The sequence below is a fragment of the Pungitius pungitius genome, chromosome 4, assembly GCF_949316345.1.
Source record: "Pungitius pungitius chromosome 4, fPunPun2.1, whole genome shotgun sequence".
NCBI lineage: Eukaryota > Metazoa > Chordata > Actinopteri > Perciformes > Gasterosteidae > Pungitius > Pungitius pungitius.
The window spans coordinates 12638190-12657273 of NC_084903.1; the positions used below are offsets into that span (position 1 = coordinate 12638190).

Sequence of the window (19084 nt, forward strand, 5' to 3'; positions counted from 1 at the left end):
TCACAAGGTGAGGCGGTGTTCGGTTAAGTGAAAACGCATGCTTTGCATGAGTGATGGCCCTTTGTTTCTCAAAGGTCTAGACAAAAGCTGTCAAGAGCCAGATGTGTACATTTGTACATTAAGTCACTTGTGATTACACAAAGCCACAATGTGTAAACAACTTTACCGCACCCTCCGTTTTTTGAGCGGGTGTATATCAGAGAAAGAGTTTGAAACTTGACGTTTTTAGACACAAGATCACTTGTAGTTGAGAGAGTGCTACACAATGTTAGAGGCGGCTCCAGTAACATGACACCCGGCACCTTTCTTCTGTCTCTCCCTTCAATTCTCTGCCGTGTTTTGGAAGAGAAGACGTCAATATATTGGGAAACCTAAAAGTATGTAATGACATGAAACGATGTATAAGTGTCTGATGCAGCATACGTGTTAAAAGCATGAAAGGTCCTCAGTTTTATTAATGCGCAATGTAAAGCAAACATGGCCCTCTAGTGGCTAAACTGCCCCATGTGACAACATCAGATACCATTAAAAAAAGTAAAAGCTCTTCATGGCATTTTATTTCCAACAATACAATCGGCACGTTTGTCTCTAAAAATAATATTATTGAGTAGTTGTCCATGGGGGGGTGGGGTGGATCAAAGTAGTTTAACTTGCATTGTCTTCCACTTGTATCTTCTCATCTTCCTGAGCCGCTGTCTTGGTTTCCTTGGTATTCTTCACGCATGTCCAGTCTTCTGTCTGGATGTCTTCCTGCTGCTGCTTCATGTCAGAGCTCATAACACAACTCCTCCTCCTTTTCACAGAGAGAAAGAATCAAATCATACAATGCTCTTCTCATTGTAATAATAAAAAAAGGACAAACATGTTTTTTTTATGAGCTGTATAAGGTTGTGTAATCAGTTTATCCCCATCTCTTCAGTGCTGTTTTGTACAGAGCCCACTGATTAACTAATTAATATATCTACTTAATATATCTACTGTACTTCTTCATACAACATCATTTAACTTCATGCAATATTATTAATGTGGAAAAACACTCACATTTTCCTGTATGCAAGGATGATTATTGCAGTAAACAGAAGGGCGAAGGTCAGGGTTAAGAGTATAGCCATTACTGGAAAGACATGTACAAGAAAAAATATTAGTCATAGAAAACCTATCAATACTTGTGATAAAAGTTGTTTTTGTAAATTCTTACTTGTATGTTTGCACTTATTATACAGAATGTTTGATGCGATATGAGTTGGACAGAATGTTCTTCCACAGCAGTAATTCCCTTGTGAATGAAATTCTCATACCTCCTACTGGTTGTGCCTCACTGTGTATGGTTTTTGGAGTCAAGCGGGTAGACAATGTAGATCGTGGGCTCCATGTGGGATTTGCTGTTTCAGAAGGAAACTGAGATTGTCCTGAGTAATCGCTCCTGTTCAAAGGGCTATCAGTTGGTGCATCCTTCAATTGTGTTGCAGCATCTGAGCATGAGCATAAGCATATGTCAGCACTATTCACTCCCATGAATCTGAGATAATACCTTGTGATGTATAAGGTTAATTTACAAAACAAGTCTTGTGCATTGTTAAGAATATCTTGCATTATAGATTGGTTTACAACCCGGTTACCAGTAAAATGATAAATGGTAAGTAAATAGATGGCTTTCAGCACAAAATAGTTGTAGCCACCAAACGTCACATTAACATTTGTCACTTGACAAATAAAATGTATTTACAAAGGTCCTACCTGATTCATTGAAGCAAAACACGTCAAATTTTTTTGTAACAACTGCTCGCCATGCCACCAAGCCTTTCTGATTTTGGCCACAATTAGAAAGGGCCTTGATGCGAGGAATGACAGCATAATGTTCATCGATCCATCCGTACCTAAATAAAATCCAAATATGACAACGTCAGGAACTTGTCATGAAACTCTACTGAGGTGACTGAGGATCATTTCTTCTCTCGTCTTACCTGCACGTTTCTAATCCTCTAGTGAGAGCTTCCTGTAGTTGAGCTTTTGAGGCAATTGTCACTCCGAGTGACGAGCACAGCCAGCGAGCTTCAGAGGCGTTGAAGGAGTACTGAGGCTGGTTGAGGTCATTTACCTTACTAACCTGGAACACTCCAGCAATACTTTGGTTTTCTCCTGGGAAAACTGGAAAAGGCATACAAAACATTTCCAAATTCAGAAAGTTTCCAGTGAAGGAACGCTTATATTTAGAAACTGTGTAATTGAACAAATGAATAAAAATCCAAACCGCTGGAATCACTTACCTCTGATGCGGCTCGTGTCAATAGTTTGATCAGAGGTGACTTGAGTAAAAGACAACAGCGAAGTGATGCAAAGCCAGATCATATTTATTTCTGGTCGGAGTTGAGTCAGATAAAAGCAGAGCGGTGGCAAGTAGGTTTATGTGACTGCGAGCCAAATGACAGGGTTAAATAGGGTTGATCCTTTTTTCACTGGGGCGTGCGGACACGGTCATTACCAGAAAGTAACGGAAAAGGAAGAGGGAAGTACTGCTCCCCGGCCAGATCAAGAGCCATCATATGTTCTCGGAGCAGGGCCCAGGAGACGAGCAGATAAAAAAATATGTCAACAGGAGATAAAGCTATGGAAATGCTCTGTAAAAAGTGGCTAATTCATGCTCCCCGAATGATTAGATGGAGAATTAGACTGGATCGCTCTTGTGAAAATACAGTTTTTAATATGAGAGGTATCTCCTCAAGTGATGCACTATTGCTGACATCTGACCTCGTGCACCACGTCCAAATGATTTCCTCCCACGGGAAATTCCTCCATCACGATCATGCTCATGATGGCCAGTATCCCATGACGAGCCTTTGGCACACAACTACATCCCACTTCCACAAAAAACATCTCCACACGACCTGGCGGCAGGAAATGACGCAGAGCTGACGAACACGCAGCAGTGTTATTGTGAGGGTCATGGTCTGTAACACATGCACTAATCAAGCACCTGACCCGTCCTCAAACGTGGAACTTATGCTACGGCTGAACTGCTCAACGCAGTCAACTCAACAGTTTGTTTGGAATCAACCCCAAATCTCAACCATTCCTCCAGCCGGACTACTGGTATTACAGCCCCCCCCTCGGTTCTTTACAGACCACTTCTGTTCTCTCTGAATTCTGAACAACAACATGACACTCAGATATGAGGCACAATGAATTACTATTGAAAAGGACAGATTGTCTCACTGAAGTACTCCAATGAAAATGGGTTGGAAAGTGAGAACAGACATGTTGGTGAGAATAATAATAAGCAATAATATGCTGCTTTCTTGCAGGGATGTAGGGTTGCAAAATTCCGGGAATATTCAAAGTTGAAAACTTTCCACGTGAATTAACGGGAATATACAGGAATAATTGGGAATTAACAGGGTTAATTTAACAGTATTTACCTTGTCATAAGCATACATGCACTTTTAAAAATGACATTTTTGACATTTTCTGAGTAGAACTTTATTTTCATCGAACAACAAAAACATGAACATTGAATAAAAAGGTGTATTCCATATGATCACCACCCCCCCATGACTAGTTTGTCTTATCAATAATATATTTACCCCAGTAATATCATCAATACTTACCGGAGTCGATGTGTCGTTGTGCTCAAATGCAGTAGTGTGGCCTCAACAGCCCTGCTGTACTGTGTACAACTCGCGCTTTTTGATGGACCCCGAAAGCTGCGAATAATCGAGGTGATGGTGTACTTTTGTGTGGACATACATACATCCTACTCTCACTGCTGTAAAAATGTAGTCTGCTGTATACAAATTAACGTGGTATTAAAATGAACATGAACTTCAGTTTACCAAGTGATCAATATGCTAGCTAATGACAAAGACGTTCAAAAACAACAAAAACGTATGTTCCCAACCAGCTGCATCCAGAGTCCAGCTGAGCTAGGCGTGCATAGTCACTGTTCTCAACTAGTATATTCAAGTTCCCTGTTATATGCTTTTGAAAAAAACATTTTTCTTTTCAAAATCCCCCACCCAAAATTCCTGTGGAAACTTTCCGTAAACTTTCCGCCCCTTTTCAACCCTACCAGTATGTTACCTGCAGGATAATGTTACAATCAGCATCTACATTTACTTATTTGATTTAATCCTCAGGAGCTGGAAGTCACCAAAAGCCGAGTCATGTCAAAGATGTGTTTATAACTTGTTTCCACTGCTGTACAATGGTCAGATGGTTAGAGGATAGAATATATACACCCGATCGACTCGGGTAGAATTTTATATTTCTCAGTAGAAACGACTGCCACATCTTTTAAGGCACCTTTATTTAAAAGGTGGGGTGGGAGGTCCTGAAATTCACAAAAAATTAATAACCAAGGGTGGCACACATGTGCAAAGAAGATCTAATCAGTGCTCTCATAAAGAAGAAGTCTCTCAGTGCTGTGAAGACAATAGGACACACATTAACAATCAACCACAAAAGATTGCACTTATATTTGAAAGTATTTAAATACACATTATAGAAATGAACAGAACATTCTTTCATATTGTATATCTTTAAATATTAGAAGAAATCTCAAATGGGGCTTTACTATCAATTAGACCTGATAAATCGTAATTATTAATTAACATTAGTGTTTAAAATATACACTTTTGTAGCATTTAACAAAAAATGCCATACTTATCATCAAAAAGTACCCAAACGTATGCATTACATTGCACTATATAATTGGTTCCTAAACAGAATTTCTTTCTTGCTGCAGCAAACAATCAGTTAATTTGTCAATCTAAAAACAATGATAAGTTAATACAAATGAACTGTTAACTATAACAAAAGCAACATTATCTTATTATATTAAGCCTCCCAAAACGTCTTTGGCCCTCAAGCGTCAGGGTCATGGATTCAAGTGAGTCTGAGCGTTGTCATGTGGTAAACTGGCAGAGACAAAGGACAACTGGCTCAGCTATTCTGTACTCGGGTTCTTTGGTTGTTCTTCTACAATCAGTCCAAAGATCTTTATTTCACCTCCAACAAAAGTCAGTCTCCGCTTACGTGTCCTCTCTCCTTTTGTAGTAGTCACTAAAGAATGTAAAAATACTGATAACGAGACACATCACTACAAACAGTGTCAAGGCGATCCAGAGAATTCGTCGACTCATGGGAATCTTGGGACAAAACCGACCAAGAAGAACCAGGACTTCCTCCATCCTCCTGTGGAGTTATTTACATCATTCAGTGCACATCTAATTTGTTCATACACGTCAGCAGTTAAAACATTTACTTCAGAAAAATCCCAATGTCATCAAAGAGATCCCTGTCTTCAATGAGGTGAATGACGTACAGTAAATATTCAAAAGATTGGGAATTTTTTTTTATATGTCAGAATTATGCATTTGGCAGTTTACTTCTTCAAATTTGAATACAGCCTTTTCATTTTGTTTTATATTAAACCATTTATTCAATTAAATTCCCACACAATAAAAAGCATTTGTGTCTATAATGTATAATATTTCTCAAGATAATGCAGTGATAATGCAAGATGCAAGATATTGCAGTGGCAGATAATATTGTTTTTTTTGTATCAAGTATGAAAATACGAGTGATGAATGTCACTTTTGCTAAGCCCGCCCCCCCGTCTATTAGGTCAAACTGTCAGGGCTCCCATGCAGCCCACACTGGCACTGACTACAGTTCTTAGAAAAAGAAAATGCAATCTAACGTATGCAGGATATACGGCTGATTCAGCATTGAGAACAGGTTTGGTGCCAAAAGAGATATCATCTTTTTTTCTATTGTAATAGACTATAGGCTGTGTTCAAGGGACGGGTCTTGACAAAAGGTAAATTGATCCCCAACATCACTATGAACCAACACAACACATCACAAATAATCTGCGGAGGATTTTTATTCTGAAAAAATGAACATCCGACTTTCTGGAAGTAACTAAAAATTGTGCAAGAAATCAAAATACATCTTAAAAGTTGAGAGATTTACCTTCACCACGTAGATGAGTTTCAGGTTTATTTTTAGTTAATTTACGTTTTTAGTGCATTTTGAATGTGTCAATACTGTTTATTTATTGTTTATAAGTCTATTTATTATTTGTTTCAACAGGTTCAGTTTACCTGCTTGTTCTTCTCTTCTTTCCGCTCTCTTCATCCTTATCTTTTAATTCCAGCAATTTCCCTGCAGCGTCTTCTTCTTCCTGCTTCTCCCTCTGGAGTTCTTTGCTTTGCTTCAGTCCCTCTTGTAAGCTGCATTTATAAATGTTCAATTACACAGTATTAATATTTACATCCTATCATCAAGCAGTAACATTCAATGTGTCACACATTTAAAGCTTCTGTATACTTACCATTACAACAACATAACGAATGAGACTCATAAAGGTGGAGGTTTGTGATGACAAACGACAATGTTAATATACAACGTGTGTTTGTGTGCAGTTAAGCATGAGGAGAGGCAGTCTCACCCTTTATTGTACGACTCCTCTTCGATCTTTGTCTTGAGCTCGGCTCTGATCTCGGCTCTGATCTCTTCTAAGTTAACCGGAGGCTTGGCTGGCACACTTTCCTGCTCCGACACACTCTTGCCACTGCATTGTTTCAGATGGGAAAGAACAATCAGCCTTGGACAGAACCACCATCACAGCAGAGGTTACAAAAAGGATTAGTGGACATTTTGGTTCCATCATAACACTGTGTCTGTGCCTGTGTAACACATGCTGTGTCTTTTTTTAACAGAAAACCTGCTGTACTGAAGTGGTGGTGTGCATCATTGACATAATTGCAGAAGGGACCAAAGTGAATGAAGCTGGCACTTTGCTTGTTTGTCTTTGCTATTCTTCACTCCATGCAGAACATCTAGACACTCGAGAGATCCACCCAGGCTCTCTGTATAACCAGTAAATGATTGGGGCCTTGTGCCTGGACTTTGTCTAACTCTTTGCACAAATGTTTAGATTATAAGCCGGGGCGGCCTATCCGTCATCTGCAGCTAGGTTTGGTTATTTTTTTACGCTGTCAGGGACATTTTCACCCCACTGGGGCTTTTCTCTGCACCGTAAAATACATCCTGAAGGTCACACACACTAGGCAGAGGTCTCACTGCAGCACAAAATGCTTTTTGATAAGAATGATTTGGACTTGGCCCATTGTTTCAGGACTGTGTGGTGACCTTGGGAATGAAGCAATCGTATGTGTACGCACTGCGCATGCATCCATGTGTTTATATGTGTCCAAGAAAACCCCATGGCAACATGGAACATACCATTCTGCAGCTGGTTGTGCTGCCTCTGTGGGAGCATTCCCTTTCACATCATTTGCTTCACACTAAAGAGGAGAGTGTTGAATATTTTAATAACCGATTGCCTTCTTACGATAATACACAGTAAACAGAAGCCATCAGAGGAGAAATGCCTACTTAAAGAGGTGTGAAATCTATCAAGAAACCCCAAATAGATTATACAATTATACAATTTATAACCTTAGCCCATGTAATATCTTCCTTTGAGAGAAGAAGAGTAACTATAAAGCAGTATAACAAGAATCAAGAACTGCAGAAAAAGACGAATGGCCTGCATCCCAAAAAAAAATGTCTTAGAAATATTTATTTCATAACCTCATAAGGGATGATTTCAAAGTAAAAACAGTGTACAATAGACTCAGCAGTCTATCAGGGAGATTGGGTGTTGCCACCTCAAATGCTTGATATCTCACTTCCCATCAGTTTCTGACAGTACAAGACGTAGCAGGACAGGACAGGACAGGACGACCTACCAGGACAGGAAGAGCAGCACCAGCTGCGGGTCCCACGCAGGGCCCGGGGCCAGCTATGGCTGGGGTCTGACCTGGGATGTTCAGGAGGTTGAATTTAGGCACCACTGCTACGCTCACCCTGCGTCTGGGCAGAGCCTGGTTGGGGTGGAAGGGAGGAGATGTGCCAGTGGCAAGGATAAGGAATAATAGAATTTAGGAATGTTTTCTTTGTTGCTTTTAAACAAATTAAAACTACAAGACCTGATAGAATTTAGAAAACACAAAAAGTTTAAAAAACATTTTGACATTTTCAGTCTTGATTAGCTCACTTTAGCATGCTAAGCCATATAACTGCTTAGCATCAGCATGTTGCATGAAACAAGCAAGCTGAAAAGTTCAACTCTAAAAACAGCCTCACAGAGCATAACTTCAATACATAAATAGTCCAACAAATATTGCAAGTATTCAATATCAACCATAGGAAACTGAGCAGGAAGGCGAGCAATCATCAGCTGTAATCAGAGAATGTGCTTAGAAGACAATATTAAAAAGTCATTTTCTGTAGATTCATCTACAGCAATTTCATAACTAAGAACAGTAAAACTGAAGCAGTTACCTTTCCCAGGGTGAGAGACATCGATCTTGACGGCCGGGGAACTCCATCATCTTTATTGAGATATGCGAGACACACAAAACACAGCATTACATAAGCACAAAACCTTCGACTTCACGCTGGCATTCTACCCACAAGCTGTTCAGACAGTTTCCTGGTAAAAATATGTTGGTAGATACTTTATCAAACCATGTCTGGAAAGTGCTTGATCCGAATGTTTTCAGTGGCACGGTCTTACCTCCAGCGTCTACCGACCCTCCGTAGCAGCGATTTGAATTCTGGTTGGCCAGCTTCTTGAACTCCGTCAGCTCTGCGTGGTCCTTCTCATACGTCCTCTTCAGATTTTCCACATATTGCATCATGACCTCGGTGGCCTTGTTCATACGTTTCTCCTGTTTCACAAAGAAAAAACTGTCACATATCACAAGACCATGCAAGACCATGCAAGACCATGCATGAGCACAGACACACGTCGGAAACATTTTAGCAGAGAGAGAGAGAGTTGAAGTCGTGAAGCAGACCGCACAACAAGTTGAAGTTTGACTTATTCATCGAAGCAACTGCCAAATAATATGGAAACATATTCTCCCATGAATGTTGTGTTTGTTGCTAAGTTCGTGTGTCAGCTGTTGATGCTGGGCAGCTAGCGGGTTTATCACAGGCTTTTGCTCAAAGCTGCTGACAGCTTTTGGGAACGGGGTTGAAAAGAGCAGTGAGAACAAAACCATACAGGAACAGTTGGTGTAAAACAGATTTTTAAAATATGCACATAGATCACAAAAACGAATACCTTATGGAAAATGTTTTCGACTTAATAAATACATGTAAAATATCTAGTCATCTGATGATAGATGAGAATTCCTTTCTGTGCATTTGGTACAGCCTTATAATTATATTGTTATTTATGGATGGGTAGCGAGGAAAAGATCAAAAAGGGCAGTAATTATCAAAGTGCTTTGGATTTAAAAATAGCCATAAATAGACCTTCGTACTGCAAAAACTTTGGCCTGTCTCAGGTCAGCCCATGACATCAGATAAAGATACTGCCCGTCATTTCTTTTAAAGGCTGCCACGTGACCCTGAGACATCCTGAAAAAGTATGTATCTGTATGTTTGCGCAATGCAGTGTTATCTACATCTGCTTGTGCCGTCGTGTGATTGTGTTTGTACGCCTGCACCTGTCGGACGGCTCCGACGATCTCCGATCTGCTGGAGAGCCGCGTGGCCAGCCGGTGCAGCACCGCTACCGTCTCTATGAGGCGCTGGTAGGCCTCACGCTGCTCCAAATTCTGCCACTGGGGCGAAGTCATCTGCAAGAAACACAATGACAGCTCTCTCGTGAAAACAAAGTGTCAATGTCGTCTTCTGTACCTCAGATGAGATAAATATTCGCTGTGCGACCTTTGCAGGAAACATTAAAGAGACGAACGAGCACTAAAGAGCCAGAGGGAGTTCTTCTTTTCTATTCAATCTATCATCAGTGGCTGTATTCCAGGGCTGACCTTCAGTGCTCCTTTGAACTCCTCCAGTTCTTTCTCGGTGTCTTCCTCAGTCAGGTTCCTCTCCCTCTCTGCCTGTTTCAGCCTCATCTCAAGAGTGTAGTTGTCATTACGATATGCCAGTGACAGCTGGACAAATGCGTTCTGTGGGGAGGAAGTTACTGCAATGTAACACTTGGAATGGCACGTCAGATAGAAATGATCACACAAAGATGAGGAATCCATAGAAGACCCTCCCACAGTGCACACACACGCACGCAGGCTAAGTGAGAGGCAGCGAGGTTGTTTGCGTGATAGTAATATGCATTTTTATTGGTTAACGTGTGAGAAGGAACAGAGCAGCAATAAGGCAAGTACAGGGAAGAAGTTGGGAATCTGACATTTGACCACTTGTTGTTTTTCTGCATTGATCAAAGCAAGTCTGCACAGTTTTCTAACATACGCGGCCCACGACTGAGAGGAAATATATGACCTCTGACTTCCTGACCCAGACACATCCCAATGGAAAAAGCGAGAGGGCCTGCCGGTTGAGCCTGACAGCGTCACTAATGTTTGGATTTCTCTCTACAGGAAATAACTCAAAGTGTCTCATAGGTCTGATCAGGAACAGAAAAATACTTTCCTGTTGACGAAACACCCTCAAACTCGGGAAGACAATTTTTAAAGATGTAACTAACGACTTATCGTAACAAAACTGATTATTATGAACACGAGCGTAGCAAATGTTCAGCAGTGACTGACACAGAAGATCTGAGAGCTCTGTGTGAAGCAGGGTTTGAACACAATGTACTGCTAAAAGTCAGCAGGTTACAGTTGGCAGTCAATTTAATGACCCATTGTATGAAGACTCAGGGAACCACTGGCAAGTGTTTTATAGGGGAATTAGAATGATTACATTTAATCTGTTGTCTTTTGGGAAGCTGAAAATAATACTAGACCATTTCTACTTTTCTTAATGTTTCCCTTTTCTATTTAACCAAGTTGTTTTAAGTAGTACGTATTTACTATGTAGTACTATTTAGACTTAACAAAGTGATTTAAAAATGTTTAAGTAGTAAAGTAAATGAGCAGTTCAATATTTTTGGAAATTCTTCCCTTGCTGAGTGTTGAGTGATGAGAATTTTAGCCTGGTTCTGTCCTAAGCAAACACTGAGCAGAATAAGTATATTCCCTATATATATAAATGATTAATTTAAATTCCAGATAAGCCCAAGCAAAGCACCACACATACATTAACAACATCAACTGTAGCATGCATGGAAAACTTCAATCACTCAAAGTATTAATGACCGTGTATCTTTATTTTTAGCAGAAATACTGTGAGAATGAGACTAAATCTAAACAGATCAGATACCAACCTCAACTTCTTTTTCAGTGAGAGGGGGTGCACTGGAATGACATCAAATAGGAACTGTAAGTATGGTGAGTAATGTACATATATTATTTGTCCACAGTAAAATGAAGATGTAAGGTGCGTTAAACGGATTAAACAGGAGAAACGAGGCAGAACGATTAAAGTTAAGTAAAGCAGCCGTTGTTGCACACCAGCCTGGTAGACCTCGGTGGAGTTTGAGTTTCCTCAGCATCACATCTGAAATGTTTGGCATGGCGTCGGACTTCTCCTTTGCCTCCTCGCAGCTGGCTGAGGTCGGAAAGGGCGGCGCTCCTGCAAACACAGTGTTGCATAGATCAGTCCCAAAGAAGTTTACTTTAATTAAGTTTCTATTCATGTCTGGAGACATTTTAGATTGATTTGAAATCAAAACTCAACTGGTTTTAGGTGAGTCTCTATAAAAGCACACATTAAGTGACACAAGTGAACAAGGGGCCACTGTGCCTAAGAGTGGAAACGACAGAACAATAATATATTCTGAAATGTAGCATTTCTTTTCTCATTTCTTCTATATTTACATTTTTAAGAAGACGACTTTATTTCTTATTTCAAACAACATATTATCTCGCTATAGTTGACCTTTAAAATAAATGAAGCATTTGTACACTAAAGATTTGTTTATAGCTGATAACACAACAGTAAAGTGGAAGTAAAGTCCCAAGTCTACAGCACTGCGTCTTTCCAAAGCACACAAAACACATAAAACCTTTTTATTCAATCTACCTCAGTTGGTATTTTTCTCACAAACATTAACATCATGTCATCTGTTGATGAAACATGCAAACAGAATTTATTTCTCTGTTGCAATGTTGCCACTAAATGTAAGAAGAAAAAAAAGGCATAATATCATCATCATTTGCTGACTGAAACAGATTTTCCCTGAGATTCAGGAAGTGCACACCCTTGGCAACCTTGCTGAATGTACTGCTGAAAGTACTTTCTGTCTTACGCGGGTTCGAGGGAAAACAACAACTGTTACCTCTTTCCTGTTCGGCAGCTTCGCTAAGGTCCGGTAACTTGGAACCTGCCACGCTTTGGTTACGCATTAGCTTGTGCTCCTGTATACGCGAGAGCACAAACACACATACATAAAAACACAACCACTCACACAACATTTTTACGGAAGAGCAGTTTGACTACCAAATCAGGCAGTAATTAATGTAACACATTAACCTGCTGAACCGATTCGTTACCTCTCTGAATTTGGACAGTTTCTGTACACCTCCCTGCTGAGTGGGGAGGTCCTTGTACCCTGAGGCCTTGAAGGCAGCATCCCTGGGCTTGTCAGAGACGGTCTCCTCCGGTGTAGGAGGGAAACTTGGGGCGCCGTTTCTTGAGTTGAGGGTGCCCACGGTATCCCAGGAAACAGCCCTCATGAGAGGAGGGAAGGCCCCGATCGTCTTGATCTCCGCTGTACAGGGGGCCTGTTGGGTAGGGGGCCGAGGGACGGGCTTGGCCACGCCTGTGGCTGGCGCCTGGTTTGGGTTTCGACCCGGACCAGGTCCCTCATCCGCTTTGCCGACCGCCGCGGGATTTCTAGGCACGGCTGGATCACAGTTCTCCTTCTGAACAGCAAAACGGGGGGTTAGAGTCCCGGAGGACACTTTCCTCTTCTCGGAGGGCCTCCAGTCCACCAAAAGTCTGTTGCCCTGAAGTAGGCAGGATAACAACTAGTATGAATACATTTACATTAAAAAAAATCACGATTAACCAGCTCTTTAAACTAAGAAAAAATGATCAAAACAAGAAAGTCTGACCTCTTGATCCTGTGTCGTCAAGTCAGACTGATCTCTCACTGGAGGAACTTCCAGATGCTGCAAGAGAGGACCCACGTTGTTCTTTTTCATTTAAAAACAGAGCAAAGGGAAATTAAATGAACTCTGCCTGTTTTAATGAGGGAACATGAGCCTCAGTCAAAAATGTCTGCATCACATCCCACATTATTATGAGTGAATGTTGCCTTTCAATTATTTTATTACCTGCCCAACCAACTGTGAGTTGACCATTGCTGCCTCCGTGAGACCTGAAACAGCAGTAAATAACCGACAGAATAAAAGTCTTGCAAAGTACAATGGACAGAAAGTAATTTGGTAGAAAAGTCCTAAATAAAAGAGTTCATTACCAATTTGAGGAGCGACAATCAGTGAGCTGCTTCTGGATGAACACGGGGAGGATGACGGCGTTGGAGTTGGCGAGGGACCTGTGGGAAAACGTATTTAGTTCAATTCCGACTTTCGACCCCTGTGGCTGAATGAGTTTACCAGAGAATGCTGAGAATCCTTCTAAATTAGCAAAGAAAATAACTTAACCTCAGTTAGACAACAGAGCTGGTGTGTGTTTACATCTGTGTGTGTGAGTGTGTATCAGCTACCTGTGGGAGACTCGGAGAGGGAGCGGCGGCCGCGCCGTGTCAGGAAACGGTCGCTGACCTTTTTGGCCTGCTGGAGCAGCTCCAGGTTCTTCTGTCGATCCTCATCGGAGAGCTGCAGCTCCGGCAGCTGATCCGTCAGCAGGTCGATCACATTACCTGTGCTGTCTGAGAAAGAGGATGCACAGACACCAAGACACAAGCACACTTGGTTGGTTTCAGGGTTGTTTTTTTTGTCAAGAAATGCAGTTTTAGAAAAACAGCGATGTTAAACAATAACCTCCAACATCTGGAAGTTTTTGAAAATACATTTGGTACGATCACTCTTTGTGCATAAGAGGTCTGAGAGTACTTCTGAATTTGCAGAAGATATTTGTCAGTATAAAGTTATTGACCATGAATAATTCACAGATCAAGTCAAACAAACTCCACATCAAAAGTAATCAAAGCTGCAAAAGCTTTTCAGGCATGTGGGAGGACACACAGACAGATTAATCTCTAAAGGACACAGATGGCCAAACTTGATTGAAATGTGTCCTCTTAAAAAGAGAGACTTTAATTTGGTGCTAAAATAAACCAAACATTTTTCCAATGATAACATCAGAGAAGCTTTTATCATGTTGTGGCTATTGTTAGATGAATGCAGCTGCAGTGTGTGTGTGTGTGTGTGTGTGTGTGCGTGTGCAGGTCGTACCCACCGACAGTGGTGATGGGCCCTCCAGTGGAGTTTCTGGCCAGCCGAGCTCTGGGACTGTGTGGTCTATGAAAGAGGAAACCAACACATTGGCTCAGTTTACAGTCAAAAATAATAAAATAGTTTTAGTGTTTGGGATGGAGGAATACCTGGTCTGCTCCAGAGGACGTCCATCTTGTTGGACAATAGTGGCCTGCTGTGGGTAGACGATGGTGGGAGCCGTCATGACAGCTGGACTTTTGCCTGGTGTAGACTGCACAAAATGATTTAATGAAAACACAACAACACAAATGTCCTCAATGGTAAAACAAAGTTGAAGCAAAAATGGCATGAGTGGCATGTGTTTTACTTTCATTAACACAACTTTGTGTTTGAACATGCATTATATCAGCATAATATTAACATATCTAATATATGCTACAGTTGTGCATATTCCCCAATGAATACATTTTAAATCCAGTGACCACAAACAAAGAAGGTGGGTGTCTTTAATTACCTTGATAGGGGTCGGCCTTGGGGCAGCTGTGCACTCTGATCAACAGGTAATTCAGACATTTCACAGATAAACTAAAGATTTTCGTACTGTTCATAATCCTCCAATAATGATTGAATACTTTAATACTTCTCTGAAAGTCTTGATCAACCACAGCTCTGGTTACATAGAGGCTTGTGTGAGAATGCTAGATATTACTCTTCTCATAATGCTGCTATCCAGAGGCACGCACCACATGATATGACTATTCCCACAGGCACAATTCAGACTCCTAGTGAAACAAATCAACTGGACTTCATGAATAAAATTGGTAGAGCACTAGTCCAATATTTGCAAAGCGTCACATCAACTTAAATTATAGAAGGCTTGGTCCTGTTCATTCCAAAAATCCTTGTTCGACCAACCTAAGATAGTAAGCAAGTAAACTATAACAGATCAATCACTAATTCTGTAAGAGCTTCATCTTAATGAATTGATGAAATGCTGCTGGTGGTAATGCTGCAGAAAGGCCGTTCAGCACTAAAGGTGGATACTTTCACAGTGTTGGCACATGGCCTGATTTGATTACACAGCTTCATTACATTCTGCAACACGTCTTATCTCGCCTGTGCGCTTATGAGTGACTTTAGTGGAAGACAATGTTCCCAGACTGTTTAACAATTTGCTGCCTCCAGGATGTTTGATGATTCAACTTCTGAATCTGACCCCTTCCAGATTTTATTGTCTATATAGTTGTGACATGTTGAAAAACATCTTTAATATGGGGGATGTTTGCAATTCAAGAGGTCTAACCAAAGTGACGTAAGGATTTGAGGCCTAACATTTGCATTTTAAGATCAAAGTGGAAGCTTTGAGGGCCGATGTTCAGTAGATCAGTAGATCGATAAAGTATCCTCACCGGAGCCAAATGGATTTTTCTGTGACATTTTGTGGGCATCACATGCTTTTCCAAAAGCACAATATGTGCTCTCAAGAATTGATACTTACAGCACTGGGGTAGTCGGAGAAAGTGTCCAGCTCCTCGGGGGAATCCTCCTCTTCCTCAGGCAGAGTGGGCATGGTGTGGACCAGTGGGGGGCGTGAGCGAGTGTGGGGGAAAATAAAAGGTCTCTCAACGTCGCAGCGGTCAGCGCAGGACTCCTCGGAGTTACAATCACTTAGTTCAGGAGGAGATCCCTGCAGGACGTGTTCCTCCTCCTCTAGGAGCTGCAAAATCATGCACACACAACGACACAAACACAAGTATGTTATGCACAAGTAAACACTTAAGCATTACAATTTCAAAGGTAACTCTTCCTCAATTGCAGGTACTTGCTGATCTTTAAAAATAATTATTGACAAACCTGATAGCAATATTCTAAAGACAAAATTCACTGGCCAACTACAGCTTTAAAATAAACAGAAGAGCTTAATAAACCATTGCTTTGGTACAGCAGCTACTTTCTTTCTACCCGAAAGGCAGTAAGATTTGACATAAAACATTCATTTTTAGTGAGAATATGAGATAATGTAAAAATACCATACCAACATACCAACAAGAATACCAACAAATGAAACATTTTGTCAGCCATGCACTGAAGTGCACTCTCCACCAACCCGATACTTAAAATATCACTTAAAGATGTGGAGCAAGTATGTTGTACGAGTAGGTCCTCTTTATTTGTAGTGTGCACGAAACAAGGAATGGAAAAAGCAGAAATGCACATATTTGGTAAGAAACACTGGATGTCGGTTGAGGAGAAAATTCCACAGGGCACCTTTAACTTTGGGAATATATTTAGTTCACTCTTCAAATGAAGAGAAGAATATGCTTTAAGGATAGAGACACGTTAATTAGAATCTCTCTGTACTCAAGACTTCCATTTCATCATACACTGATGTGATGGTCTATGGCACAAAACCAAAGAAAAAAGACAAAGTTTGTGCAGAATTATCTTCTTCACAACTTGATCAAAAACGCAAATAAATACCACTCATGCCTGACCTCATGGCTTAAGTTAAGTGTGTTTTTCCTCAGGTAGTACACTGATCTTGAGATCCACTCGGTTGTTATAAAGCTATGCTACAGTTAGTTGCTCTCACAGGCTGCCTAAGGCAGAGTGTAATTATAAAACAAGAGAGGGCTTGTGAGAAGATGCTGTGTGGCACAAACATGGAAGATAACCCAGAGGAGAATTTTCTACTAAAAGTCTCAAATTGGTTCAGAATTCAAATTCGATGGAAACTAAAAAATCACTACCTTTAAGTTTTAATAATCGTGTGGCAATTAAATCATTGGTGTTTGTATAAAACTGTTGTACAGCATGTTTCTTGGGAATGTCGCCACAGGCATCCAGTTTCAAATAAGGCAAATATATAACTTAACATTTGCAATAATTAACAGGCCATAGGCTGAATCCCCATTGCCTTACCAGAGATCATGATTGGCAAAGGACACATAAATTACGAGTAGAGGAGGAGCAAATAAAAAGAACAATAACGTGCAATCTGAACCATTGATATGGTCCATGAAAATATATGATATATTTCTGATTTGTACTATGTACTGCATCATCTGAGCTGCTGGAGCAGTGAAACTTCTTAAATGTTCAAATGGTTTTAATTGTTGGAATGCATTGATGCAAGGTTTGATTCCAAGTATTGTTCTTCGAATCTTTATTCAACTTCTTATTGTTGGAATGCATTGGAGTTTGTTTTCAAATCCTCTTGAACTTCTTCAAATTTCAACTTTTTCAGCTTTGCCAATCTTTCAGCTAGAGACACCATTTGAACTTTTGCCAAAAACGAAACTATTTCATTAAAAAAACTACTTGTTAATATCTATTAAACTTTTTTCATAATCACTAATTATGTTTAATTAGTTTTTGGGTACGTTTCTGAGTTTTACATTGGTGTGTATTGCATTTCTTTTGCCCTTAGGGCGACGATATTCATTTTTGGATCAAAACAATGCCGTGCTTGTGCTCATATGGGTATGGATTCCCAAAGTTACTAACTTTTGTCCTGAGGAGCCCGTGATTGAGACAAAGTCTGTCTCAAGCCCCATAGGCTCCAATGCAAATCTACAGACATATTTCTAAAAAAATCCCAGGCCCCGCTAACCTGCATGGTGATGTGTCCTTGGGCAAGACACTTAACCCTAGCATTGCTCCTCTAGCTGTGACTACAGTGTGTGAATGTTAGTTACTGATGGGCAGGTGCCACTGTGTATGGCAGGTCCTGTTATCAGTGTGTGAATGGGTGAATGATGTCGTGTAGTGTTAAAGTACTTTGATTGGTCAGAAGACTAGAAAAGCGCTGTACAAGTCCATTTACCAAGTCCATTTAGTTTGAATGAAAAACATCCTCTCTTCCAACCTCCCCTCACTCAATTCCATTATTTCTAAATAAAATGATTATCTGTACCTCAACCATAGGTACACCACAATTGCTTTCAAATACTAGTACAAGTAGTACTTACTTCTTCTACTGCTAGTACCACAATTACAACTAGTACTAAACCTTAAAAGATACATTTTTTAATTCTCAGATTTTCCTATTTCTATTCTTTCAGCAATGTTTAGAATTAATTTCAGCTTTTATTATTTCTGTATTTTTTCAAATTCATATAAGCTATAAGTGCAACTTCTTTGAACCATTGTTTGAACCCCCAGCTCCTTTCTTTTTTGACTAACATGTGTATGCTAAGCTAAGTGATTTAACACTTTGAAGGAGAACAGTGCACAAAGACTGTGTATTAACTATTGTCAGGGTGTATGTGCTGGATGCTCATGTCCAGCCTTTTGTTTGGTCCATCCAAAAATAGAAATAAATACATATGCATGACAAGCACAGAGACGGCTGTGTTTTCACTACCAGTGCAGATAATGATAAAGTGGTGCAGGCGAGTGAAAAGTGTGATGAATTATCGGTTATTTCAGAGGTATGGCATGCACTCTGAGCAGTGACAAATGCTCTGTGAATGCAGAGCTAGAATATGCAGTGTGCTGTTTTTTGTCATCACAAACATGACAAGTTCTTGGTAAAATATAGGGACAGAAATCATGTGAGTCACTGGGGAGGAAATGGGTTGTTTATCCGTCTCCCATCTGCAAGGATATTTCCTGACAACAACAGTACTGTTGTACAGGATTCAACTCCCCACTATTGCTCAGCCTGCACTAGCTTTAATACAGACATCAACACTCTGAAGCTTTGATTCCCTCTGATGCTCATACCTGAAAGTAAGTCTCCTATGTCTACTTTGGTTATGATTCATTTTAAAATCAGAGCCAAAGAGGTCAGCTTT

At 40.4% G+C, this 19084-nt stretch overlaps 2 protein-coding genes across 2 annotated transcripts in view; both read right to left on the reverse strand.

The window, feature by feature from the left end:
- Positions 1-422: 422 nt before the first annotated feature.
- On the reverse strand, positions 423-2422 carry lyve1a (lymphatic vessel endothelial hyaluronic receptor 1a). Its single transcript, XM_037454726.2, has 6 exons — positions 2268-2422; positions 1965-2148; positions 1738-1877; positions 1299-1472; positions 1042-1114; positions 423-793 (listed from the first exon to the last, which is right to left on the reverse strand). Exons 1-6 carry the CDS (start codon positions 2347-2349, stop codon positions 646-648), a joined length of 801 nt encoding a protein of 266 aa, XP_037310623.1. The 5' UTR covers positions 2350-2422; the 3' UTR covers positions 423-645.
- A 1863-nt stretch (positions 2423-4285) lies between these two features.
- mrvi1 (murine retrovirus integration site 1 homolog) overlaps positions 4286-19084 on the reverse strand; it is a 28673-nt gene continuing 13874 nt past the window's right edge. Inside the window, exons 21-40 of the mRNA XM_062561754.1 lie at positions 15784-16002; positions 14453-14556; positions 14308-14369; positions 13613-13777; positions 13364-13441; positions 13221-13264; positions 12999-13055; positions 12435-12890; positions 12221-12299; positions 11394-11514; positions 11207-11237; positions 9852-9992; positions 9528-9659; positions 8588-8741; positions 8353-8402; positions 7758-7892; positions 7249-7310; positions 6452-6574; positions 6105-6233; positions 4286-5190 (exon numbers count right to left, since the gene is read on the reverse strand). Coding sequence (XP_062417738.1) covers positions 5028-5190; positions 6105-6233; positions 6452-6574; positions 7249-7310; positions 7758-7892; positions 8353-8402; positions 8588-8741; positions 9528-9659; positions 9852-9992; positions 11207-11237; positions 11394-11514; positions 12221-12299; positions 12435-12890; positions 12999-13055; positions 13221-13264; positions 13364-13441; positions 13613-13777; positions 14308-14369; positions 14453-14556; positions 15784-16002 — 2505 coding nt within the window. The 3' untranslated portion in view covers positions 4286-5027. The remainder of the gene's footprint in view (positions 5191-6104; positions 6234-6451; positions 6575-7248; positions 7311-7757; positions 7893-8352; positions 8403-8587; positions 8742-9527; positions 9660-9851; positions 9993-11206; positions 11238-11393; positions 11515-12220; positions 12300-12434; positions 12891-12998; positions 13056-13220; positions 13265-13363; positions 13442-13612; positions 13778-14307; positions 14370-14452; positions 14557-15783; positions 16003-19084) is intronic.